The sequence below is a fragment of the Musa acuminata genome, chromosome BXJ2-8 (assembly GCF_036884655.1).
Source record: "Musa acuminata AAA Group cultivar baxijiao chromosome BXJ2-8, Cavendish_Baxijiao_AAA, whole genome shotgun sequence".
Lineage (NCBI taxonomy): Eukaryota > Viridiplantae > Streptophyta > Magnoliopsida > Zingiberales > Musaceae > Musa > Musa acuminata.
In genome coordinates, this window is record NC_088345.1 from 1,692,404 (window position 1) to 1,714,558 (window position 22,155).

General features: G+C 44.2%; 2 protein-coding genes across 4 annotated transcripts; both read left to right on the forward strand.

Moving 5' to 3' along the window:
- The first annotated feature begins 1,735 nt into the window (after window positions 1-1,735).
- LOC103994058 (receptor-like protein kinase THESEUS 1) lies at window positions 1,736-6,144 on the forward strand. Of its 2 annotated transcripts, none has more exons than XM_009414326.3 (2): window positions 1,736-4,430; window positions 5,927-6,144. In XM_009414326.3, the coding sequence occupies exon 1, from the start codon at window positions 1,902-1,904 to the stop codon at window positions 4,416-4,418; it is 2,517 nt and encodes an 838-aa protein (XP_009412601.2). In that variant the 5' UTR covers window positions 1,736-1,901; the 3' UTR covers window positions 4,419-4,430; window positions 5,927-6,144. The 2 variants fall into 2 exon arrangements, with proteins under 2 accessions (XP_009412601.2, XP_009412602.2); XM_009414327.3 differs by having other exon boundaries at window positions 1,736-4,418; window positions 5,927-6,143.
- A 1,742-nt stretch (window positions 6,145-7,886) lies between these two features.
- LOC135618570 (uncharacterized) lies at window positions 7,887-20,733 on the forward strand. 2 transcript variants are annotated; one of them, XM_065119549.1, is made up of 5 exons: window positions 7,887-8,190; window positions 16,452-16,537; window positions 16,898-18,856; window positions 19,600-19,780; window positions 19,869-20,733. In XM_065119549.1, the coding sequence occupies exons 1-5, from the start codon at window positions 8,091-8,093 to the stop codon at window positions 20,486-20,488; spliced, it is 2,946 nt and encodes a 981-aa protein (XP_064975621.1). In that variant the 5' UTR covers window positions 7,887-8,090; the 3' UTR covers window positions 20,489-20,733. The 2 variants fall into 2 exon arrangements, with proteins under 2 accessions (XP_064975621.1, XP_064975622.1); XM_065119550.1 differs by having other exon boundaries at window positions 16,468-16,537.
- The last annotated feature ends 1,422 nt before the right edge of the window (window positions 20,734-22,155 follow it).

The window sequence follows — 22,155 nt, forward strand, 5'->3', positions numbered from 1 at the left end:
TGTATTTCTTATGATTCAGATGGAATTTTAAATAATTACTTTCTAAAAATCACATCATTAAGAGATAAATTAATTAATATTTTTATAATATTTAATTATTTAATTGATTGAATAAATTCCTAACTTATCCACATGATTAAGGAAACTCATTTTAATTATTTCCCTAATCATATTATACAAATAAGGAAAGAAATAATTATAATTTACTTATAGTAAGAGAATCTTAGGTTAATGCATTTTGCCCCACCTAAAAAAGATTTGGTCTTTGAAAAATAATATTAATTTAATATTATTTGCAGTTGAAATACAAAGTCTAATGATGAGTCTAAATCAACATGAAAATATTTAGATGTAGAAGGGTCACTTGAAAACTTTGAAGTCAGAAAAACGTGTCACTAGTTGAGTTTTTTCTTTTAATAATTTTCCCTATGTAATGTATAAAGAAATTAAGAAAGCTCATTGAATAAATTTGGTTTTACAAATAAAGTAGCAATTAGCAAATATATCAAAACTTAATTCATTTGTATAAAATATACATCCAATGAACTATTAAAATATTTAAAATTTAAAAATTAATTGATTGTTGACACAAGATATAATAAATAATTTAAAATTAGTTAAGTTTAAAAATTAGTTGATTGTTGACTCAAAATCAGTTAAAGGATGAAAATCTATCCAACTATTCAATGTATATTTTTATAATTTAAAATAATTCATATAATACATGTGTCTAAAGAATTAATATTATGTTTAATTATAATTAGATCTCATCACTGTATCAAATAAATAATATCTAATAATTAATTTGGCACATATTAAATCAAAACTCTATTTATAACTAAATTTAAATATCAATACATTTTTGTTATGAATGATCAAATTTATTCAACTATAAAAGCATATATTTATTATTAATGAAAAAATAACTTCTTTTATAATAAGGATCTTAACCCATGTCAAATTTAATCTCTAACTTTAACAATAATATATGGTATAAATAATTATCAAGGTAAATATCTTTTGATTTATATATTTATGAAAGATCATATAATATTTTTTACCTCAAATTTAGAAAAACTTTTGCATATGATGAATTAGAACTAGACATATTAACAATAAAAATTCACAATAATAACTCTATGGCTCTCATAATTTAAATTGGGCTCGATAAAGATTGATCGGAGAACGATGACCAATAAAGGTAAATGATCATTTTGAATAAAAAATATTATATAATTTTTTTTAATTTGAAACGTTATATGAAAAAAATTTAATTTATGAGTTTTCTCGAATATATATGTATATGTATGTATGTATATATATCACTATTTTGTAAAGGAATCATCGACATTACAGGTTTAAATAACAGGAAAAAAATTGAATATTTTCAAAATTATATATATATATATATATATATATATATTTCTTGTTATTCAAAATTGAATATATATATATATATACATATATATATACATATACATATACATATATACATATACATATATACATATACATGTACATATACATATACATATACATATACATACATATAAATATACATATATATATATATATATATATATATATATATATATATATATATGTATATATGTATGTATAAAGAAGTAGTATATATATATTCAAATTTTTTTCTTTCCTGCTATTTAAGGCTGTAATGTCGATGATTCCTTTACAAAGTAGTGATAAACTACTTCTTTCTTGGGGAATGGAGCCACCTTAGCAGTAGCAGTACGACCGACATCACCCACCGGCCTCACTGCAACACCGGTCTCAGAAACCCTCTCCTCCCCTCCCTCAGGTTTTGCCACCCCACGATCCCGACATTCCACCAGCCCAACTCCTTACCAGTCACTAACCCTTCACTCTCGTCAACCCCAGCCATGGCAACCCTTCGATCTCACCACCTCTTTCTCTTGCTCCTCCATCATGTCCTCACTGTTTGCTCCACTGTAGCCACCTTTTCCCCTAAAGACAACTTCTTGATCAACTGTGGAGCTAATGCAACTGTTACGTCGGCCGACGGCCGAGCATTTCGGCCCGACACGTCAGGTGAAGTCTCATCCTTCGTTCTGTCACCCATCTCTCACGACGTGGTTCAAGTCAGCTCATCCGATGTCTACGGAAGTGCTCGTGTCTTTAGAGAAGCAGCTGCGTACAGGTTCAGCATCAAACAGAAGGGTAGACATTTCTTGAGGTTACATTTCCAACCCATAAGGAGCTCCCTGTACGACATGAAATCTGCTTCCTTTTCGGTCAAGGCCAATGAGTACACCCTGCTTCACAATTTTTCTTGTTCAAGGTTGGATCTTTGCAGATCTTCTGTAGTGAAAGAATACATAATCGAAGTGGGTTTGGTTCTGAAACAGCTATCTGTCATGGTGACTCCTTCGAATGGCTCCATCGCATTCATCAATGCCATCGAAGTTGTATCAGTGCCTGGTAATTTGGTTCCTTCTGTTGCATCCCCTGTTCCTCCAGGGCCTGGTGTCGAGATTTCGGCTCGTACAGGCTTCGAGACTGCATATAGGATCAATGTGGGTGGTCCAGTTTTGGATTCGAGGAACGACACCTTGTGGAGAGTTTGGGAGGATGATCGGCCATTCCTGGTCATTTCAGCTTCGGTGCACAGCATCTCAACTGATCCGGATTCAATCAGATATCCATCTGAAGTACCGCAGTATATAGCACCGAGCTTGGTATATGCCACAGCACAAGAAATGGCAGATGCAAATGTTGGTAACCAGAAGTTCAACATCTCCTGGGTGTTTAACATCGAATTGGGATTTATGTATCTGGTGAGACTGCATTTTTGTGATTTTTTGAGCAAGTCGGCAAGAAACCTTCTGTTCAATGTCTATATCGACAATCAGTCTGTACTAAGCTCATTTGACATATCGGGCAAAAAAGGGTTTCTGACTGCTTACTTTGTGGATTTCATCGTCGATGTCCAAATGGATTCAGATAGGAGGATACTGGTTCAAATTGGTCCTCCTGAGCTGATGAACTTCCCACCTGATGCAATTCTCAATGGCCTTGAGATCTTCAAACTTAGTGATTCGGACAACAATTTTGATGTGAATCATATGGTGCATTCTATTGATGTTGAGTTGACAAAAAAGCAAAAGAATGAAGCACTTGTTACTGCATCATCATGTTTTCTAGGACTTATGTTTCTAATCATCATTGTTGTAGTGATCTTATTGTACCTCAGGGGTCAAAGGAATGCTAAGAAGCCAACTTTGGCATCGTTCCCTTCACCCATTGCTCCGACCACCCACATGGGCAACTCACACACAAAGGTCTCTACTCGTAGCTATGCTTCATCAGGCCCGTCTCTTGGTATAGGCCAGCTACTAGCCTTCTCAGAGATACAAGAAGCAACCAAGAACTTTGATGAGAGCTTGGTTGTAGGTATTGGTGGCTTTGGAAAGGTGTACAAAGGAGTGTTAGAAAATGGGCTTGTGGTGGCAGTAAAACGGGGAAATCCCCGATCCCAGCAAGGTTTGGTTGAGTTTAGGACAGAGATCGAGATGTTATCCAAGCTTCGTCATCGCCACCTGGTTTCCCTCATAGGTCACTGCCATGAAGCCAACAATATGGTGCTTGTTTATGAGTTCATGGCTGGAGGTCCCCTGCGCAAGCACTTATATGGCTCAGGTCTTCCAGCCCTCTCATGGAAACAAAGGCTTGAGATCTGCATTGGAGCAGCGAAAGGTCTGCATTATCTTCACACAGGAGCTGCCGAGAATATAATACATCGAGATGTTAAGACAACGAATATTCTCCTCGACGAGAATCTTACTGCCAAGGTTGCTGATTTTGGCTTATCTAAGATGGGACCTACACTAGACCAAACTCATGTGAGCACAGCGGTGAAGGGAAGCTTTGGCTATCTTGATCCTGAGTATTTCAGAAGGCAGCAACTAACGGAAAAATCAGATGTATACTCTTTTGGAGTGGTTCTCCTGGAGGTGTTGTGCGCTAGGCCTGCAATCAATCCAGCACTTCCTCGAGATCAGGTTAACATAGTGGAGTGGGCAATGAATTGGCAAAAGCGAGGTCTGCTAGAGCATATAATCGATCCTCATCTTGCAAGGACTGTTAGTCCAGACTCTCTGCGGAAGTTCAGTGGAACAGCTGAGAAGTGCTTAGCAGAACATGGTATCGACAGGCCATCCATAGGGGATGTGCTATGGAATTTGGAATATTCACTTCAACTCCAAGAAACTTTTTCAGGTGTAATCGGCGACAGAAGCAGCAGTAACTGTATCCCAGACCTTCGTGAACGGATACCACAAGTAGACATTGCACAACATGATGTCAGTGTTTCCAGTGATGCAACTGATGTAGCAACAAGCAGAGTGTTCTCGCAGCTGATGAATCCAAAGGGAAGATAGGTAATTTGCAGGGTAATCTTGATTATCTATTTTTACTAATCTTATACAGGGGTTTTGTTGACTGCTACATAAAAAGTTCTCGGTGCATTAAAAATGTGACGTTTCAAAATACTTATTTAATTAAGAGGGAGCAATTGAACTTCCATTACTTGTGTTACTGGAACCACCTGCATTTTTCTCCTTGTTACATATCTTTTGCATGAAAATATGCATATTTGGGTGGATCAAAATGTTTATGGATTTGTTAATTTCATACTGGAAAACATTTGGATAGGGTATAAATCAGGTTTTGTAGTATCAAATTGAATTCTCATTTAAGTTGGGCAAGCTATTTTTATCAATGTTTGGTCCAAAGAACTTAAATTTGGATGGATCTAGTAATTACTCTTACCTGAAATTGATTGGCACTGGGTCAACGCATGCTGTTTTATGCACTCACATAATGCATTTCTCATGTGGTGGTTGGTTGAGCAAAAAAGCAAAAACATTTGATTAGATGCACAAGATCAAGTTAAAGTGGTATGCATAATAATTCAGGTGGCCTCCTGATGAATGATTATAAGACTGCTGGACTACCTACTTTTTTTACTACAAGTGCTATTCTACTTTATTAGCTTGACATCAAATAAATGATAAAATAACCTCTGAGAAACAGTTGGAATAGACCATCAATCTTTAATGTTTTAATTCTTTGGAAAAATGGGATTGATCAGGATCACATGCCACGTATAGGACAATAACATGTGATCAACTGATCAGGGGAGACCTCTCTTTGATCATCCTTAAGAAGATCAACAGAAACACTGGCTAAGTACTACGAGCATCAAGTGGAGCGGAACATCTTATGTTGTTTAAGTCTCTATTACATTTTATCCAGAGTCTTTTGATTGAGAAAGATTATGAATTGTGTATGACCAAATAGAATAGGATAATATAAGATTCAAACTGCTCTGTACTATATGATATAAATATTAAACTGAATTACCATGAACCCCAAAAGCTTAAATTGTTAGAAAAGAGTCCAATCTATATTAGACTCTGAACATTGACATTGTCATCTAATTATATGAGCATATATATGAGTGACAGTTAAATTGTTGATTGATTAAGAGGGAATATACTTTTTGATGTTGAAACCTGAAGATCTGACATGTCTTCATCTATTGAGACCTGTGTTAGTCACTCATCAACTGAACAAGTTCCACTGTGGTCCTCTGCTTAGCTACTCTCAGTTTGGCTTATATGACTGCTAAGTTTATATGTCATAAATACCAAGCATCCACATAAACACATGAGATTCTCTTGACAATTTGGAACACGAATATGGATATTTCATTGCACTATACAGACTGGATCTATAACTGCTGATGGGTCGGAATTCTCTCATCATGACGTGCCATGTTCTTTTAAGGACCATTTAATCTCACACTTTTTTTTTATCGTTTTGGTTCCTGCCATAGTTCAGCTGGTTTTTATGATATTGTTTATGACTAGTTGATTTCATATAGGTCATGGACGATGTTGTTTCTCGCATGTTGGATTGAAGATTTTAGTCAGTAAGTTGTGTAATTGATGATGCAGCAAAACTTGCTCAGGATGATAAGTTGTTTGTGGATGTAGAAGAAACATTGACATATGCTCGAAGAATTTGTTGTAAAGGCTTGATTTCATTCGGTGAGGTAATGCAAATGTTTAAATCATGTACATATATCATGGTGATTGATCTTTTAATTATAGGTTGATTGAGAATTAAAGCATGTAAGGAATATAGAGTTGTCATTTTATATTTTTCTTTATCATTATCTTCTTTCATGTCTCGAGTTCTATCAAGAATGTTAATCTTGGATTGATGTAACTGAAATATCTTACGAGCGAAAGTCTTTATGAGGAAGTTAATTAGTTAGTTAAAAGTATGGAGGTAAGAAATACATAGTTAATATTTAACAACTTGATCTTTTATAAAATAAAAATCGATGGTAATGTGGTACCGATATTATTATAATATATTATAAAAGTGGATTAGGAGGTGATATCAAGTTTGTATCATAGATTAGGGAGAAGGTTGTGATCTAATGGCCATCGATGCTGTTGCGGGAGGTTAGTTGTAGTGGTGAGGCTGAGAGGATTCATTGATTGTTGTCGCCCGTGGCCAGTGGCAGTGGTAGATCTACAGATCGCCAGCAACAGGCAAGTCAAATCTATAGTTTGCTAGAGAGGTAGATCATCGACGGTGACATCAAGGTCAAATCTACAGATTATCGTCGGTAACAGCAAGGTGCAGATCACGATTGTCAAAAAGGAGAGAACAATCACCCAAGGCAGAAGATCAAATCGAGGCTGACAGATCTACTGTAGATCAGTTTGCACAGGGGAGGTTGCGCATGAGAATTACGCAAAGGGAAGGGAGAAGTTGCATCACTCTTGTTGTTGTAGACATAAGCATTGAATAGATCGTCTGTTATGATGTGAGGAGAAGGCTTCTGTTGTTACAGTGTCGAGAGCAGTGACAGGTGAAGAGGGGTGCACGAACAGAGGAGTATCGTCGGGTGAGGAAGGAGTAGTGCATGAGCAATCACAACGAAGTTGCAACTATTGTGAGAGAAAGCAACAGTAATGACAAAGACAACAGTGATAATGTGTGAGTGAGGAAGGAGCAGCAATCATTGATGCTGCGGCAAATCACCAGGGGAAGGAATCATTGTTATAGCGATAGCAGTAATAGCACCGAAGGGAAGGAGATCACTGTGACCGGGAACGAGAGCGAGAGAGAGTCCATCCATGTGTGTCGCCTTCCTTTCTGCGTGCTATGTTGCAGTAATATGTCCAAGGCTCGCCTTATTCCGAGGTGGGGGGGCAGTCCCCTCGTTTCCGGGCTTGTTTGGTTCCTGTCATTTCTCTTCTGATTGGTGCATGACCTCTCACCAACTCTGTTCCTTGTCTCTTATGCCAGTAGCTTCTATATCCCTAAAACTGGGGGTGAGCATTATTAATTCAAGCAGAAAATATATCTTGTTCTGCGTAGCACAGGAAGATATCTGATCCATCACGACAATACTTTAGTTGTTTGCATGGTTGACTTTTCTAACTCCATGCGTTCCTAGCGGTGTATGAAAGCAGACCCACCCGAGCCCGACAAGTTACTGAGATTGACTCACCCGTTAAGACTCGATCCGGTGTCCACCGTCAGATGTCAAATCTCACGAATCACGAAGCAAGCGAAAGGGCAAGTCTCATTGCCAACGCTTCGTTGGACCGAGCACCCGTCTCCGATAGCTGCCTCGGGTTGAGAGATGGCGGAGGGGACCCATTCTACCTCCAATCACAAGGCAGGTAGCCGCTGTGGCCCTGAGACAAGAATGTACACTTTGGTTAATGGAAACCGACAACTACGGTGCGCAGAGCGAGAACGAATTAATACGGGATGTCGTGTTGGATACTCCTCCAAGACTTCTTCTGCATTTGCTCTTCGTTATATCGCGGCGCGGTCACCCATTTATTGCACCCACTTCGAGCCGTTAACTTCTTTCCCAGTTGGGCTTCAACCATCCCGATCTCGACGCACTTGCGCGCCCCGATTCGCCCGGATCCTTCCTCTTCCTCTCCTCTTCCCCTCGCGAGCTTCCCGTCGCTCCTCAGCTGAGAAATACGCCGAATGCTTAGCTCGTGAGGGCAATGCCCCAGAGCAGCAGACCCCGCCGCCGGGAGGAGCCCCACCCATCTGGGGCCGAGTTCGGCCGCCACCCGGTCCCGGTGAGCGCAGCTCGAGCTGAAGGTGCCGTCCTCTTCTCCTTCAGTTTTACCTCGTCTTTGCTATAGGAATCCTCCGCTTTTGTCCGAGTCTCGGGATGCTTTCTTTTCGTCTATTTCTCTGTTCGTCTTCGGAATAATAAATCGTAAATCGCGACCGTATGGCCGTGTTAAGAATCGCTTATTGGAGTTCGATTAGCAGAAAAGAGGAAGAAAAGATTGCATTTTTGGTCTGGAAAGACGTGACTGTTCTGATCAGATTTTTAAAGTGGGTCTGTACTAATTCCTGTTCCCGCAAGATCTTATTTACTTTTTTTTTCTTCGCCCAAGACAAATGGTTATAATATTTGCTTCTCGATCTCAGATGTCAAGAACCACCAAAACATTACGGACTTGTGTTATTTTTTGTTCCATTGTCCAGTGTGCTAAAAGTGTTCCGCTTTTAATGTGGTACGGAGGTTGTTCTGCTGCCTCTCTTTTGGCTACCAAAAGAAGTCAGTTCATACATAGTTTGGTAAAGTGAAGTTAAGGTTCATGGTGTACTAAAATTCTCATCTTTGAAGCTCGTTTTGGTAATGGCATTTGTAGTTTTGGGTATCACTAGTGCAGGCTTTCTTTTTTTTATCCTGAGTTTTACGGCCTGGTGTTTTCACTCTCGTTACGTTTGTACAAGTTCTTTTTTCTCGGATGAGATTGTATTGATCTGTTTCATTTCTTAACTTTCCGTTAGTTTAAGATTTATGGCTTTGGTTCTGTTGTTTCTTATCTCATAAGTTGCTGAAAACCTGTATGCTTTATTTTGTACCGAATAATGTAATTTCGAAGCATTTCAAAATGTTCGAAGAGGTAGAAAATATTTTATTTATACTTCTTTTGATTCGGTGAATGCTTGTTTCTTTCTCATCTTACTAGATTCTAGCATAATTTAATTCTCTGCCTTGATTACAGTGATGTAAATAACCTTGATTATTCCCTGTGATTGCTGGCACTTAAATCTACAATTAACATTTGTTATAAATATAGTTTTTCCTTTATGGCTTTCAAGACATTTATAACAATGTCGTTAAAACATTCTGTAGATTGGTGCCTACTTACTGCAAGTTCACAGATTCTTACTTTTGATGTCTAATATCTTTTCCTGTATTCCATGAACCATGCCTGATGGGTGCGTGTGAAGGTAATTGACAACTGAACCTCTGCAAACTATGCAAAAACTCAATATTATGCCCAAAAAAAGTCGTACATCTACTGCAAGAAGCTACAGGGTCTTAACAATTTGGGATTGATTACACTTTATAGTGAACTTTCATATATGTAGAACTCTCATTTTGTAGCATGTGCTAAAGCTTTTTCTATTTGGGCCAGCCTGCCTAATGTCTCTTGTTGTGAAGTCAAATTCTTCTTAATCATTCAGTTCTGAAATGAATCATAAAGATTACATTACATATATTGCTTGTAATTCAGATATATTTTCCCATTTAAGAGTGTCAAAGAACATTATGATAGTTGGATGGCATGCCATTGTGCATTCTTATTAGGGTTGGACATGGAAGAGAGAACATACTATATGATAGTGGTAATAATGATGGGACGTGCGTTGACATCAGCTCCTCCAAGATAATGATCCACGCCTCGGTTTGACTTGACGCGCCTGACCGAGGCAGACCAGGACGACGACCGGGGCACGCCACGTCCTGCGCAAGCTCGGTTCTTCACGCAACGCCCACATCGGTGTCGGACGCTATCGAAAGTACGGGCCTGCCCCTTGCAAGCGGGCACATCAGGAAACAGTAAGCTTCCCTATAAAAACCCTCGTGTTCGGCTCGAGAGGGGAGAAAAAAACAAAGCAAAAGCCCCTAAGACTATCCACTGACTTGATCGTCGGAGGGGTCGGGTCGAGCCTCCCGACCCGACTTGTGTGCAGGGACGAAGACGGAGCGCCTCCCACCGCGTGCCCAGGTGAGGAGTTCCCTTCCAGAGGAAACGGTTGTCCCGTCGCGATTGGAGCACCGCAGTCGGCCACCTCAGCAGTCTCAAGGGTCGCTTAGGAAGATCCCCAGTCATTCGGACCCGAACCCAGCCGTGTTGGCCCCGAGGCCACGGCTTAAGGTTGTTGACACAAACATTTTGGCGCTAGAAGGAGGGCCTGAATGTCGAGGGATCGGCAGATCGACTCAGACGAACCCGCAGCTAAGGGGTCACACCCGATCGGGGCTCCGGGGGAACACCCCCCGTATGGAGAACCTCGAGATGAACACCCTGCCACGACCTCAAAGCACTATTGGCGGATATTCAACAACCTGGGCTTGTCGCCACCCGATGGTGCCCCAGCCGACCCGTCGCCCGTGTCGTCCGAGGCCTTTCAGGACCTCGTTCATCAAATCCGAGCTCTGACAGGTATGGTGCAATTCATTATCCCACTCGTTTCTCGTCCGACGCACCCGCTTGCGATCCAACCGCTGCGACAACAGGAGCCGCCCGTTCGGGCTCACACGACACCTCCGGAGCTCCCCACTTCGCCTCGGGGACCGGGTGATGGCAAACCCGAGTGGGCGCTCGGAACCCGAGGCATTATCTTCGGATTTAGCGGACTCCCTGCGAGCCCAATTACGCTTTGTTAGTCAGCGGCTCGATGAAGTGCAGAGGGAGGTTCGTAGGTCCAAGGAAGAACTTGGGGAGGACCTGCATCGGGGGTCTCCGTTCGCGCTTGAAATACAAGACCAGCCAATCCCCCTGAACTTTCGTCTCCCCTCCCTCGATGCATACGACGGCGCCACCGACCCGTCGGACCATATAGCCGCCTTCCGTGCCTAGATGGCGCTGTACGTGACCTCAGACGCCTTGATGTGCAGGGCGTTTCCTACGACACTGAGGGGCCTAGCCCGCGCATGGTATAGCGGCCTGAAGGTCGGGGTAATCACCTCCTTTGATCAGCTCGCCAAAGACTTTGAGCTCAACTTTTTGGCATACGCCCGGCCAAAGCCGTCCATCGCGCTACTCCTCGGACTTAACCAAAGAGAGGACGAGCCCCTCTCCCACTTTGTGAATCGCTTTACTACGCAGATCCGGGGGTTGCCGAACGCTCATCCCTCTCTGTTGATGCAGGCATTTATGACAGGCTTGCGGCCTTCCAAATTCTTATAGTCCCTGGTGGAACGACCCCCCACCGCGGTCCCGGAGATGCTCCAGCGGGCAAACCAGTTCATTGCGGCGGAGGTCTGGATGGTCGGGAAGCGGGAGGAGCACAGAAGGGTCAAGGCGGAACTGTCCCGCGGGCAACAGTCTGCCGCACCGAGGCGCAGATTGGATCGCCCCGACCCACCGGCGTTGACATCTCAACTCCCCTCCTCGGGTGCGTCCCAAACAGATATATTTCTCCAGATAAGAGACAAAGGGTTGCTCAGAACTCCTAACCTGATAAGAAAACCGCGGGAACTCGCGGATCGATCGAAGTATTGTCGTTTCCATCGGCAAAGCGGGCATGACATTGAGGAGTGTCGCGAATTGAAGCGACAGATTGAGGAGCTCATCCGCAAAGGGCACCTCGGTCGGTACCTCCAGCAAGGCAAGGAGCATTCCCCCCACCCAGAGGGTCCCGACGAGCGTCAGATCAACGTGATCACTGGCGGCCCAACGGTCGGGGGGAACAGCATGTCCGGACGGAAGGCATACGCCCGGGCCGCCACGGCTACCAGACGTGGACCCGACCCCGAGGTCACGTTTCCTGCCGAAGGGGCCGGGCGATCCGAACACGACGATGCACTTGTTATAACGGCCAGGATTGCCAACGCTCAAGTAAGGAGGATCATGATCGACACAGGGAGCTCGGCCGGCGTACTTTATTTCGACGCTTTCCAGAAGCTCGGGTTAGCCAGAGGAGCTTTGGAGTCGATGACCTCGGCGCTCACCGGGTTCACCGGCGATTCGATTTCGCTGTTGGGAGCGGTCACTTTGCCCCTAACCTTGGGAGCACCACCAAGATCGAAGACGGTGATGTCCACATTCTTAGTGGTTGACCTCCCCACTGCGTACAATGCCATCCTTGGTCGCCCAACCCTCAACAAAGTCAGAGCCGTTGTCTCTACTTACCACCAAACGGTGAAGTTCCCGACCTATGCCGAGGTCGGCGAAGCCTGGGGAAGCCTCCGAGAGTCTAGGCGGTGCTACTTGACGGCGGTCTCACTGCACAAAAGGGAATATCTTCGCAACGTGGCAAACGTTTCGGCCAAGTCGGTCAAGTGGTCCGCCGTCGTACGGCTCTTCACGATCATGTCGTCGACGTAGACCTCAATGTTTCGTCCGATCTGCAAGGCGAACATCTTGTTCACGGTTCTCTGATACGTAGCGCCTGCATTCTTCAGCCCGAACGACATAACCTTGTAAAAATATACCCCCTGGTCAGTGTGGAAGGTCGTGTGCTCTTGGTCCTCGAGCGCCATTCTGATCTGGTTGTAGCCGGAGAAGGCGTCCATAAACGAAAGGCGAGCATGCCCGGCGGTTGCATCGACCAACTGGTCGATCCTCGAGAGGGGGTAGCAGTCTTTCGGGCATGTACGATTGAGACTGGTGTAGTCAACACACATCCTCTAGCTCCCATAGATTTCTTCACAAGGACTACATTGGACAGCCATCGCGGGTATTTGACTTCTTCTATGAAGCCTACTGCCAAAAGCCGCTCCACCTCTTCACGGATAGCTAGTTGTCTGTCGAGAGCTTAACGTCGGGGCTTCTGCTTCACCGGTCGGGCATCGGGCGAAATGTTCAGGTAATGTTGGGCAGTCTTTGGGTCGACGCCCGTCATGTCGGATGGCGACCAAGCGAAAACGTCGGCGTTCTCCTGTAGGAAGCTGACAAGCTGATCCCGTTCTCGCTTGTAGAGTTTAGACCCGATTTTGATCGTCCGGTCTGGGCGTCCTTTCAGTAGTGGTACGTCACAAGTGGGCTCCATTGGCTCGGGATGGTGGGTCGGTCTCTTTGTTTCCTGGGGATCCCCGAGGGGTTGCTCATCCCTCGCCCTTTTGTGCAGTGAGACCGCCGTCAAGTAGCATCGCCTAGACTCTCGGGGGCTTACCCAAGCTTCGCCGACCCCGGCATGGGTCGGGAACTTCACCGTTTGGTGGTAAGTGGAGACAACGGCTCTGACTTTGTTGAGGGTTTGGTGACCAAGGATGGCGTTGTACGCAGTGGGGAGGTCAACCACTAAGAATGTGGACATCACTGTCTTCGATCTTGGTGGTGCTCCCAAGGTTAGGGGCAAAGTGATCGCTCCTAATGGTGAAATCAAATCGCCGGTGAACCCGGTGAGCGCCGAGGTCCTCGGCTCCAAAGCTCCTCTGGCTAACCCGAGCTTCTGGAAGGCGTCGAAATAAAGTACGTCGGCCGAGCTCCCTGTGTCGATCATGATCCTCTTTACTTGAGCGTTGGCAATCTTGGCCGTTATGACAAGTGCATCGTCGTGTTCGGATCGCCCGACCCCTTCGGCAAGAAACGTGACATCGGGGTCGGGTCCACGTTTGGTAGCCTCGGCCGCGGCGGCCCGGGCGTATGCCTTCCGTTCGGACATGCTGTTCCCCTCGACCGTTGGGCCGCCAGTGATCACGTTGATCTGACGCTCGACGGGACCCTCTGGGTGAGGGGAAAGCTCCTTGCCTTGCTGGAGGTACTAACCGAGGTGCCCTTTGCGGATGAGCTCCTCAATCCGTCGCTTCAATTCGCGACACTCCTCAATGTCGTGCTCGCTTTGCCGATGGAAACGATAATACTTCGACGGATCCGCGAGTTCCCGTGGATTTCTCATCGGGTTGGGGGTTCTGAGCAACCCTTTGTCTCTTATCTGGAGAAATATATATGTTCGGGACGCACTCGAGGAGGGGAGTTGAGATGTCAACGCCGGCGGGTCGGGGCGGTCCAATCTGCGCCTCGGTGCTGCAGACTGTTGCCCGCGGAACGGCTCCGCCTTGACCCTTTTGTGCTCCTCTCGCTTCCCGGCCATCCAGACCTCCGCCGCAATGAACTGGTTCGCCCGCTGGAGCATCTCCGGGACCGTGGTGGGGAGTCGTTCCACCAGGGACCAGAAGAATCTGGAAGGCCGCAAGCCTATCATAAATGTCTGCATCAATAGAGAGGGATGAGCGTCCGGCACCCCGGATCTGCGTAGTAAAGCGATTCACAAAGTGGGAGAAGGGCTCGTCTTCTCTTTGGTTAAGTCCGAGGAGTAGCGCGACGGACGGCTTTGGCCGGGCATATGCCAAGAAGTTGAGCTCAAAGTCTTTGGCGAGCTGATCAAAGGAGGTGATTGCCCCGGCCTTCACGCCGCTATACCATGCGCAGGCTGGGCCCCTCAATGTCGTAGGAAATGCCCTGCACATCAAGGCGTCTGAGGTCTCGTGCAGCGCCATCTGGGCACGGAAGGCGGCTATATGGTCCACCGGGTCGGTGGCGCCGTCGTATGCATCGAGGGAGGGGAGACGAAAGTTCGGGGGGATTGGCTGGTCTTGTATTTCAAGCGCGAACGGAGACCCCCGATGCGGGTCCTCTCCAAGTTCTTCCTTGGACCTACGAACCTCCCTCTGCACTTCGTCGAGCCGCTGACTAACAAAGCGTAATTGGGCTCGCAGGGAGTCCGCTGAATCCGAAGATAATGCCTCGGGTTCCGAGCGCCCGCTCGGGTTTGCCATCACCCGGTCCCCGAGTGGGGTCGATCGTACCCAAGGCGAAGTGGGGAGCTCCGGAGGTGGCGTGTGAGCCCGAACGGGCGGCTCCTGTTGCCGCAGCGGTTGTATCGCAGGTGGGTGCGTCGGACGAGAAACGAGTGGGATAATGGATTGCACCATACCCGTCAGAGCTCGGACTTTATGAGCGAGGTCCTGAAAGGCCTCGGACGACACGGGCGACGGGTCGGCTGGGGCACCGTTGGGTGGTGACAAGCTCGGGTTATTGAATATCCGCCAATAGCGCTCTGAGGTCGTGGCAGGGTGTTCATCTCGAGGTTCTCCATGCGGGGGGTGTTCCCCCGAAGCCCCGATCGGGTGTGGCCCATCAGCTGCGGGTTCGTCTGAGTCGATCTGTCGATCCCTCGACATTCAGGCCCTCCTTCTAGCGCCAAAATGTTGGTGTCAACAACCTTAAGTCGTGGCCTCGGGGCCAACACGGCTGGGTTCGGGTCCGAATGATTGGGGATCTTCCTGAGCAACCCTTGAGACTGCTGAGGTGGCCGACTGCGGTGCTTCGATCGCGACGGGACAGTCGTTTCCTCTGGAAGGGAACTCCTCGCCTGGGCACGCAGTGGGAGGCACTCTGTCTTCGTCCCTGCACACAGGTCGGGTCGGGAGGCTCGACCCGACCCCTCCGACGATCAAGTCAGTGGATAGTCTTAGGGGCTTTTGCTTTGTTTTTTTCCTCTCCTCTCGAGCCGAACGCGAGGGTTTTTATAGGGAAGCTTACTGTTTCCTGATGTGCCCGCTTGCAGAGGGTAGGCCCGTACTTTCGATAGCGTCCGACACCGATGTGGGCGTTGCGTAAAGAACCGGGCTTGCGCAGGACGTGGCGTGCCCCGGTCGTCGTCCTGGTCTGCCTCGATCAGGCGCGTCAAGTCAAACCGAGGCGTGGATCATTATCTTGGAGGAGCTGATGTCAACGCACGTCCCATCATTATTACCACTATCATATTTCCCCCGCCCCCCCCCCCGCGAAGGAATATGATAAGCCGTGGTAATATCATTATTACCACTATCGTATTCTCGACCCGACCTGTGTGCAGGGACGAAGACGGAGCGCCTCCCACCGTGTGCCCAGGCGAGGAGTTCCCTTCCAAAGGAAACGACTGTCCCGTCGCGATCGGACCACCGCAATCGGCCACCTTAGCAGTCTCAAGTGTCGCTCAGGAAGATTCCCAATCATTCGGACCCGAACCCAGCCGTGTTGGCCCCGAGGCCACGGCTTAAGGTTGTTGACACCAACACTATATATAGGCTTCTACGGTCTTTTTAAAGGAAAAGTATTATATATGCTTCTTTGGCTATAGTTTTCAGTTCAGTTGTTACTGGAATTAGATTCTATTTTCTCTCTTCACTTTTGTTTGTTTAGTATATATAAACACTTCCTACACTGTATAAAGTTTATGATTTTTTCCTATCTTATGAAGTGCCAAAAAATTATTATTGTTGATGAGATATGAAAATTTACTTTATTTTTATCAGTGTTTGATATGACTGGCCGAAACTATTTTCCTGAATAAAAATGGTCAAATTTGAACAATCATCTCTAGCCATGATGTTCTTATAACAGGGCAGTTTCATTTCAGAAGACAGCCAAATCCAAGGGATGCAATTTGTTCTGCTTGTATCAATGGCCTTTCTGCAGAAGAAAATTCTGTAAGTGTGCATTCCCTCTTTGGGTTTTAGTGGCATATATGTGCTTTATAATTAATGTCATTCGCTTCAGTCATAGAAAAGCAATCAAAATGTCATCAATTTTGGGGATTAACTGCCTGGTACAAAGGTCTATTATGAAGCATAAGTATGAGCAAGATGCACAAAGTATGTTTCATAAGTAATTCGCTGTTCTTACCAGCTTTGGCAAGCATTTGATACGTACTCAACTTTGTTGCTACTAAATTTTCTTAATTTATTTGTTTTTTTCTGTAAGTTTATTAAAGCATATGTTTGCCACTTTTTAATGGATGTCCTTGAATAACCCTGTACTGACTTGTTTAAATGCTTTGATGTTCCCAGTTTGCTCTTGAGATCAGACAAACTTCATCCAAGAAAGCCAGTGGGATGCCAATAAAAGAACTAATAGATAAAGAGTTGTCAAAAGAAAAGGAAATTAGGCATCCCTTGCCAAGTTTAATTGCAAGACTGATGGGTCTTGATACCCTCCCCTCTTCTGTCAGACCGCAGAGAAGTGTTGATAGTTGTTGCAGGACAACAATGCCTAGGGAGAGGAATCATGTACATCCTGAGGACTGGTCACAATGGCAAAGCTCTGGTGAAGGTCCAGAGTTCAAAGATGTTTTTGAAGTAATGGAAGCATCCAAGAATAGGGAGCAACAAAGCCACTCTGATAGCAGGGGGATGCTTAGATGTCAAGGAAATGGAGCTGACACAGATCTTGTAAGGCAGAAAGTCATGGATATGAAGAGTCTATCAAACAATGAAGTGCTGCAAAACTCTAAAGAATTTAGTGATGCATTTGATTCAAGCAAGGATCTTCTCATTGGAAAGCATCGTCCATATGTGAACTGTGCACCATCATCACCTCATCGAAGCAAGATCACAATCTTAAAACCATCTAAAGGTACTAAGCATTGGAGCAATGAAGTTTGGTATAACTCATCCAAAATAGAAAGAAATCATGATTGGTGCTCTCATATGCAGCAAGAAGTCACAGGCTCTTTTAAGATGTATCCATTCTGCCTTAACGAATCCTCTATTGGTGAAATCAGTGGTTCCCTTTCACAACATTCATCGGCATCACGAGATGCAGGCAGATCTGAGACTCATGTTGATCCTGCTCACATTGTTATCTTAAAACCAAGCCTTGAGAAAGCTCAAAAGATGGCAGAGGCTAGTTCTTTTTCCCATGAGGACTTCCTGTTTAGTTCCAAAAGGGGCACTGGAATTGCAGCATCTAGAATTCAGGTGCTTCAGTCTGAAGGAAGAGATGAACATTTGTCTCATCACACACAGGTATCGAACCACAAAGTAAAGGGTTCAAGAGAAATTGCTACAGAGAATACAAGAAAGACGAGGCACTCCATAAGTAGCTGCACCAAAAAGAACTTGACTTCAAAAATGAATCCATATCCTGGGACTGAAGACTCATTTATGACTCCAGGCGAGTCTAAACTCAGCCACTCAGAGGCAGTATGTCAGAACCCTGACCCTTTTGGTGAGTGGAGTAACAGCTTTAGTCCATCATATTTGTATTCAACTGACTATTCAAGCAGAGAAGCTCACAATCGTCTGTCTGAAAGATGGAAAACAACCCACCAGTTTCAGAAAATGGGACTTATTGCTCGAGGCTCAAGCACACTGGGTGAAATGTGTGTACAATTTGATAGAGATACACCAAAGGTTACCGTGGACATGATAAATACTAAGAATTTTTCATATGAAAAGCTCACTAGCAATGACGCACTCAAAAGCAAGGGATGTCATTGGGTTCATGGTGCTGATGCCCAGAGAGATGGGAGCTCCAGATTCTTGCCAAAGACTCTGCCACATCCAGTTTCGTATAACCTACAACTTAGTGACAGGGAACGTGATGGTGGGAGTTGTTGTACTAATATGATCAAAGATGTACCAGATATGGGAGCCTCTGTTTGTTCAGTTGTGAAATTTAGTAAGCCAGAAGTGCCACTAATGAAAAGCCCTAAGCATCAATATCACAATTCTAAACTAGCTCATTCTGTTGGTGAGGAAACCATGCTAACTAAACATGATATCCATGTGAATTCAGAAGGATTGTGGAAGAAAATTCATGTGAATAGTTTCTTAGACAAGACGGTGTTACATCCTGCACCTACTGATGATGCCATCACTGAGAGAAATCAGCTAGCAAAAGGTGCATCAATTCCCATAGACACACCATGGCATTTGACCACTCAAATGGTGCCTAAATTATCTGCATTTCAAGTGCCATCAGAGAATGAGGGATTATTTGACCATATTCAGAATGTAGTGATTGAGGTATTTATCTGTCAATATATTCTACAGTAAAGAATTTTTTTAAAAATTGATAGTGGTTTCGAAATTTTGATCATTGTTACCAAAAGGAAGCATATAAGGTTATATGATGATTTAACCCCTTGCCTTTTTTTAACCATGTCTATGAGGTCTCATGCTTTTCTGGTTTATTAAGTTTATATAGGAAAATCTTTTAGATGCAGTTGGTTAAACATTGAAATGTAGATAAAAGGATCTTACAAGGTTCATTGTGGATTCATCTCTGTTTCTACTAACATAGAAATCACTTGATGGCCATCTCGTAAATTAGCATAACCACATATGTCGACTTTTCCTAAACATGCTATATCTTGTTACCATCCCCACCAAATATCATTGTTGTTGGTTCCCTCCTTACCAAAATTATGATTACTCTCTCGAGTGCTTATGTATTGAGAACCTAAAACTGTAAAGGAGAACTGATCAATTTGGAGTGGTTGCAATCAATCTTTCCTGCCTCAGCTTGTCCGCCCAGATGTGAAACTTAATCACTTCTTTTGGCAGCTCACACAATATTGTCATGCTTTATCTGTGTTAAATAGGGAGACTTAATTGCTTTGGAAAAATGTATAATCTTCATTGTCTTTGCTCCATATTTTGCTCTATGTGCTCCTAAATTAGGTCAATTTAATATTCTATTGTTGTACACATGAAATAATCTTTGCAAATCTCTTTCAGTTTCTCAAAAGCAAATTTCATGTTGCCAGGAAAAATCAAGCGATCAACCTCAAGAGAAGCTGCTTCTGTGTGAATCAGACATGGCTAAACCACATCCTCTAGGCTCTGAGGAACTTGACCAACCAAGTCCAAGCTTTGTTCTAGAGACTCCATCTGAAGATGGCACTTATAGCTCAGGATGCTTTGAAAGATTAAGCGCAGATCTTAAAGGCAAGGGAACAACTTTGTCATCAAGTTTTATCTTCTAGTTCCTCTAGATTGCACATTTGTTGCTTATTTAGTTTGATTGAACTGGCAGAGCTTCGCGTGCAACTACAGTGTCTAAAGCTGGAGTCAGTAGCTACATCTGCAGAGAGTGATGAAGATTGTGCAGGAGACAATCATGTGCTTCTGCCTTCGATGGAGGTACACCGAGAATTCAGCGATGTTGATGACAGAGACTTCACCTACCTACTTGATGTTCTTATAGAGTCAGGTGTCCGTGGCACTGATGACAACAGGTTCTCAGATGCATTCTACTCGCGCGGTCATCCTGTCAACCAAAGCGTGTTTGATAAGCTCGAGAAGAAGTACGATGGGGTTGCATCATGGCCAAGATCAGAAAGGAAACTGTTGTTTGATCTTATAAATTGCACTCTAGCAGGTCTGATCACCCCATATATGGATGTGCACTTGTGGATGACATCGATGACGCCGAAGATATGTGTGCCAGCATGGGATCGTGAAGGTCTTGTCGAAGCTGTGTGGCAAATGGTGGTGAAGCAAAGGAAAGAGCTACATTGCAATCAGGAAAACATGTTGCTGGAATCAGGATGGTTTGGAGTGGAATATGGTGTCGATTTGGTTGGGATGGAGATGGAGAGGTTGTTGAACGCTGACCTATTGGAGGAGCTCATTTGTGAATTTGTCTTACTATAGCGCAACGGATTCACTACTCCGGCAAGGCTTCAATCTGTACTGATGCAGCTGCCCTCAAGGCTGTGGCAAGGCATCAACACAACATATTTGTAACTCTTCTTTACCTGTTCTACTAGTTCTTAGTAGTGACGTTTAAGGAGCATGTCTTCTGAAAACTTGGTGGACTTTATAGTTCCTGTGTTTCTTAGGAGCCGCTGTGACACCCGATGTCAAACTAAAATGCATATTCACATTCAGCTTCGGTATCCAAGTCTCAGCTTGACGAGTAGCTTTTCTGTACCATCTATGTGTTAGTGACCGTAATATAATTCTAATACTATATCGACTTAATATTTTGCTTATCATTCTAATGCTATATAGAAATATTATTAACGTATTTATTATACATAATGAAAATGTAAAAATAAAATTTCTCATATATATATATATATATATATATATATATATATATATATATATATATATACGGAATGGTTTTGTATTTGGATATCGTATATGAATAGTATAAATTACTAGCACGAAAATTAATGGTGCCAAAATTCAAATACGTACAGCACAAAAAAGATTATCAAAGACCTTATAAGTTCTTTAATTGGAAAATGATTCAAATCTTTTGATTCTTGTATTGCCGTTACTTTCGAATCCTAATTTTTAGAAAGAGATCGTAAAACTTTATTAACAAGTTCAAGATTCGAAAAATATTTGCCAAGTGCTTTTAGATTATTGATGATATCCGTAAAATGAGTATATATGTCTCCAATAGTTTCATTTGGTTTCATTCGAAAAAGTTTAAAATCATACATCAAAAGATTTATCTTAGAATCTTTTATTCTACTAATGCCTTCGTGTGTGATTTCAAGAGTGTGTTAAATCTCAGATTTTGATGATGAAATCAATTGATGTGTTTGTGATCTATTAAGCGTTTTGAGTAACGCATGGCTAACATCGATAAAAAAAGATAAATTAATTAAAACATGAGAAAGGGTCGGATCGACGTATCGGTAGAAGGCTTCGGATCGTGAATTCGAGCATCGGGCCAAGAAGATCAGACATTGCGTCAAGAAGATCTTCGCAAAAAGGTTAGGCACGTGCGTGAACAGGAAATATCGTTTTTTGTGGGTTCTCGGAATCAGAATCGGACACGTGTAGGACCTGTCCCACGTGTGGAACCAACCCTTCCCTGCCTCCTGATTCAGCGACACGGCAAGGGTGGGTCCCGTTCCCGTTTGCTTCCCCGGTACGTGCGCCACGAGCGGGCTGGTATGGTAATACCGTGTCGGGCCGCTCCCACGCAGACCAGCATAGCCGAGGCTTGGCTCGCGGCTCCGTGATCGATGGCAACCGTCGGATCGGTGACGAGACGCCCCTTCCACCGGTTTCCAATCGCGTCCCCTAAAAGGCTTCGCCACTTCCAGGACGAACGCAGCGTCCCGTCTGTTGACCGGTCAACGATCAACCCCCACCTGTTCTCCTCCACCCGGTCGCCGTCACCCTCCTCAAATCCTGTAATCATCGCTTATTAATTCCACCATCATTCATTCTTCTCCTTCTGCCCAATGCCATCTTCATATGCTTCATGGCTCGATCAACAGTAATCGACGGGAATATAAATTGCCTTCGTCCCTGTTCGACATGGATTTCAATGGTCGTCTTCTTCGTTCCACCTT

Excerpts from the sequence above, each read along its gene's own strand:
- LOC103994058 (XM_009414326.3), top strand. The coding sequence starts at position 1,902 with ATGGCAACCCTTCGATCTCACCACCTCTTTCTCTTGCTCCTCCATCAT.
- LOC135618570 (XM_065119549.1), top strand. The coding sequence starts at position 8,091 with ATGCCCCAGAGCAGCAGACCCCGCCGCCGGGAGGAGCCCCACCCATCT. Across the intron at positions 16,538-16,897 it reads TTTCTGCAGAAGAAAATTCT|TTTGCTCTTGAGATCAGACA; the intron begins GTAAGTGTGCAT and ends TGATGTTCCCAG. Across the intron at positions 18,857-19,599 it reads TTCAGAATGTAGTGATTGAG|GAAAAATCAAGCGATCAACC; the intron begins GTATTTATCTGT and ends TCATGTTGCCAG.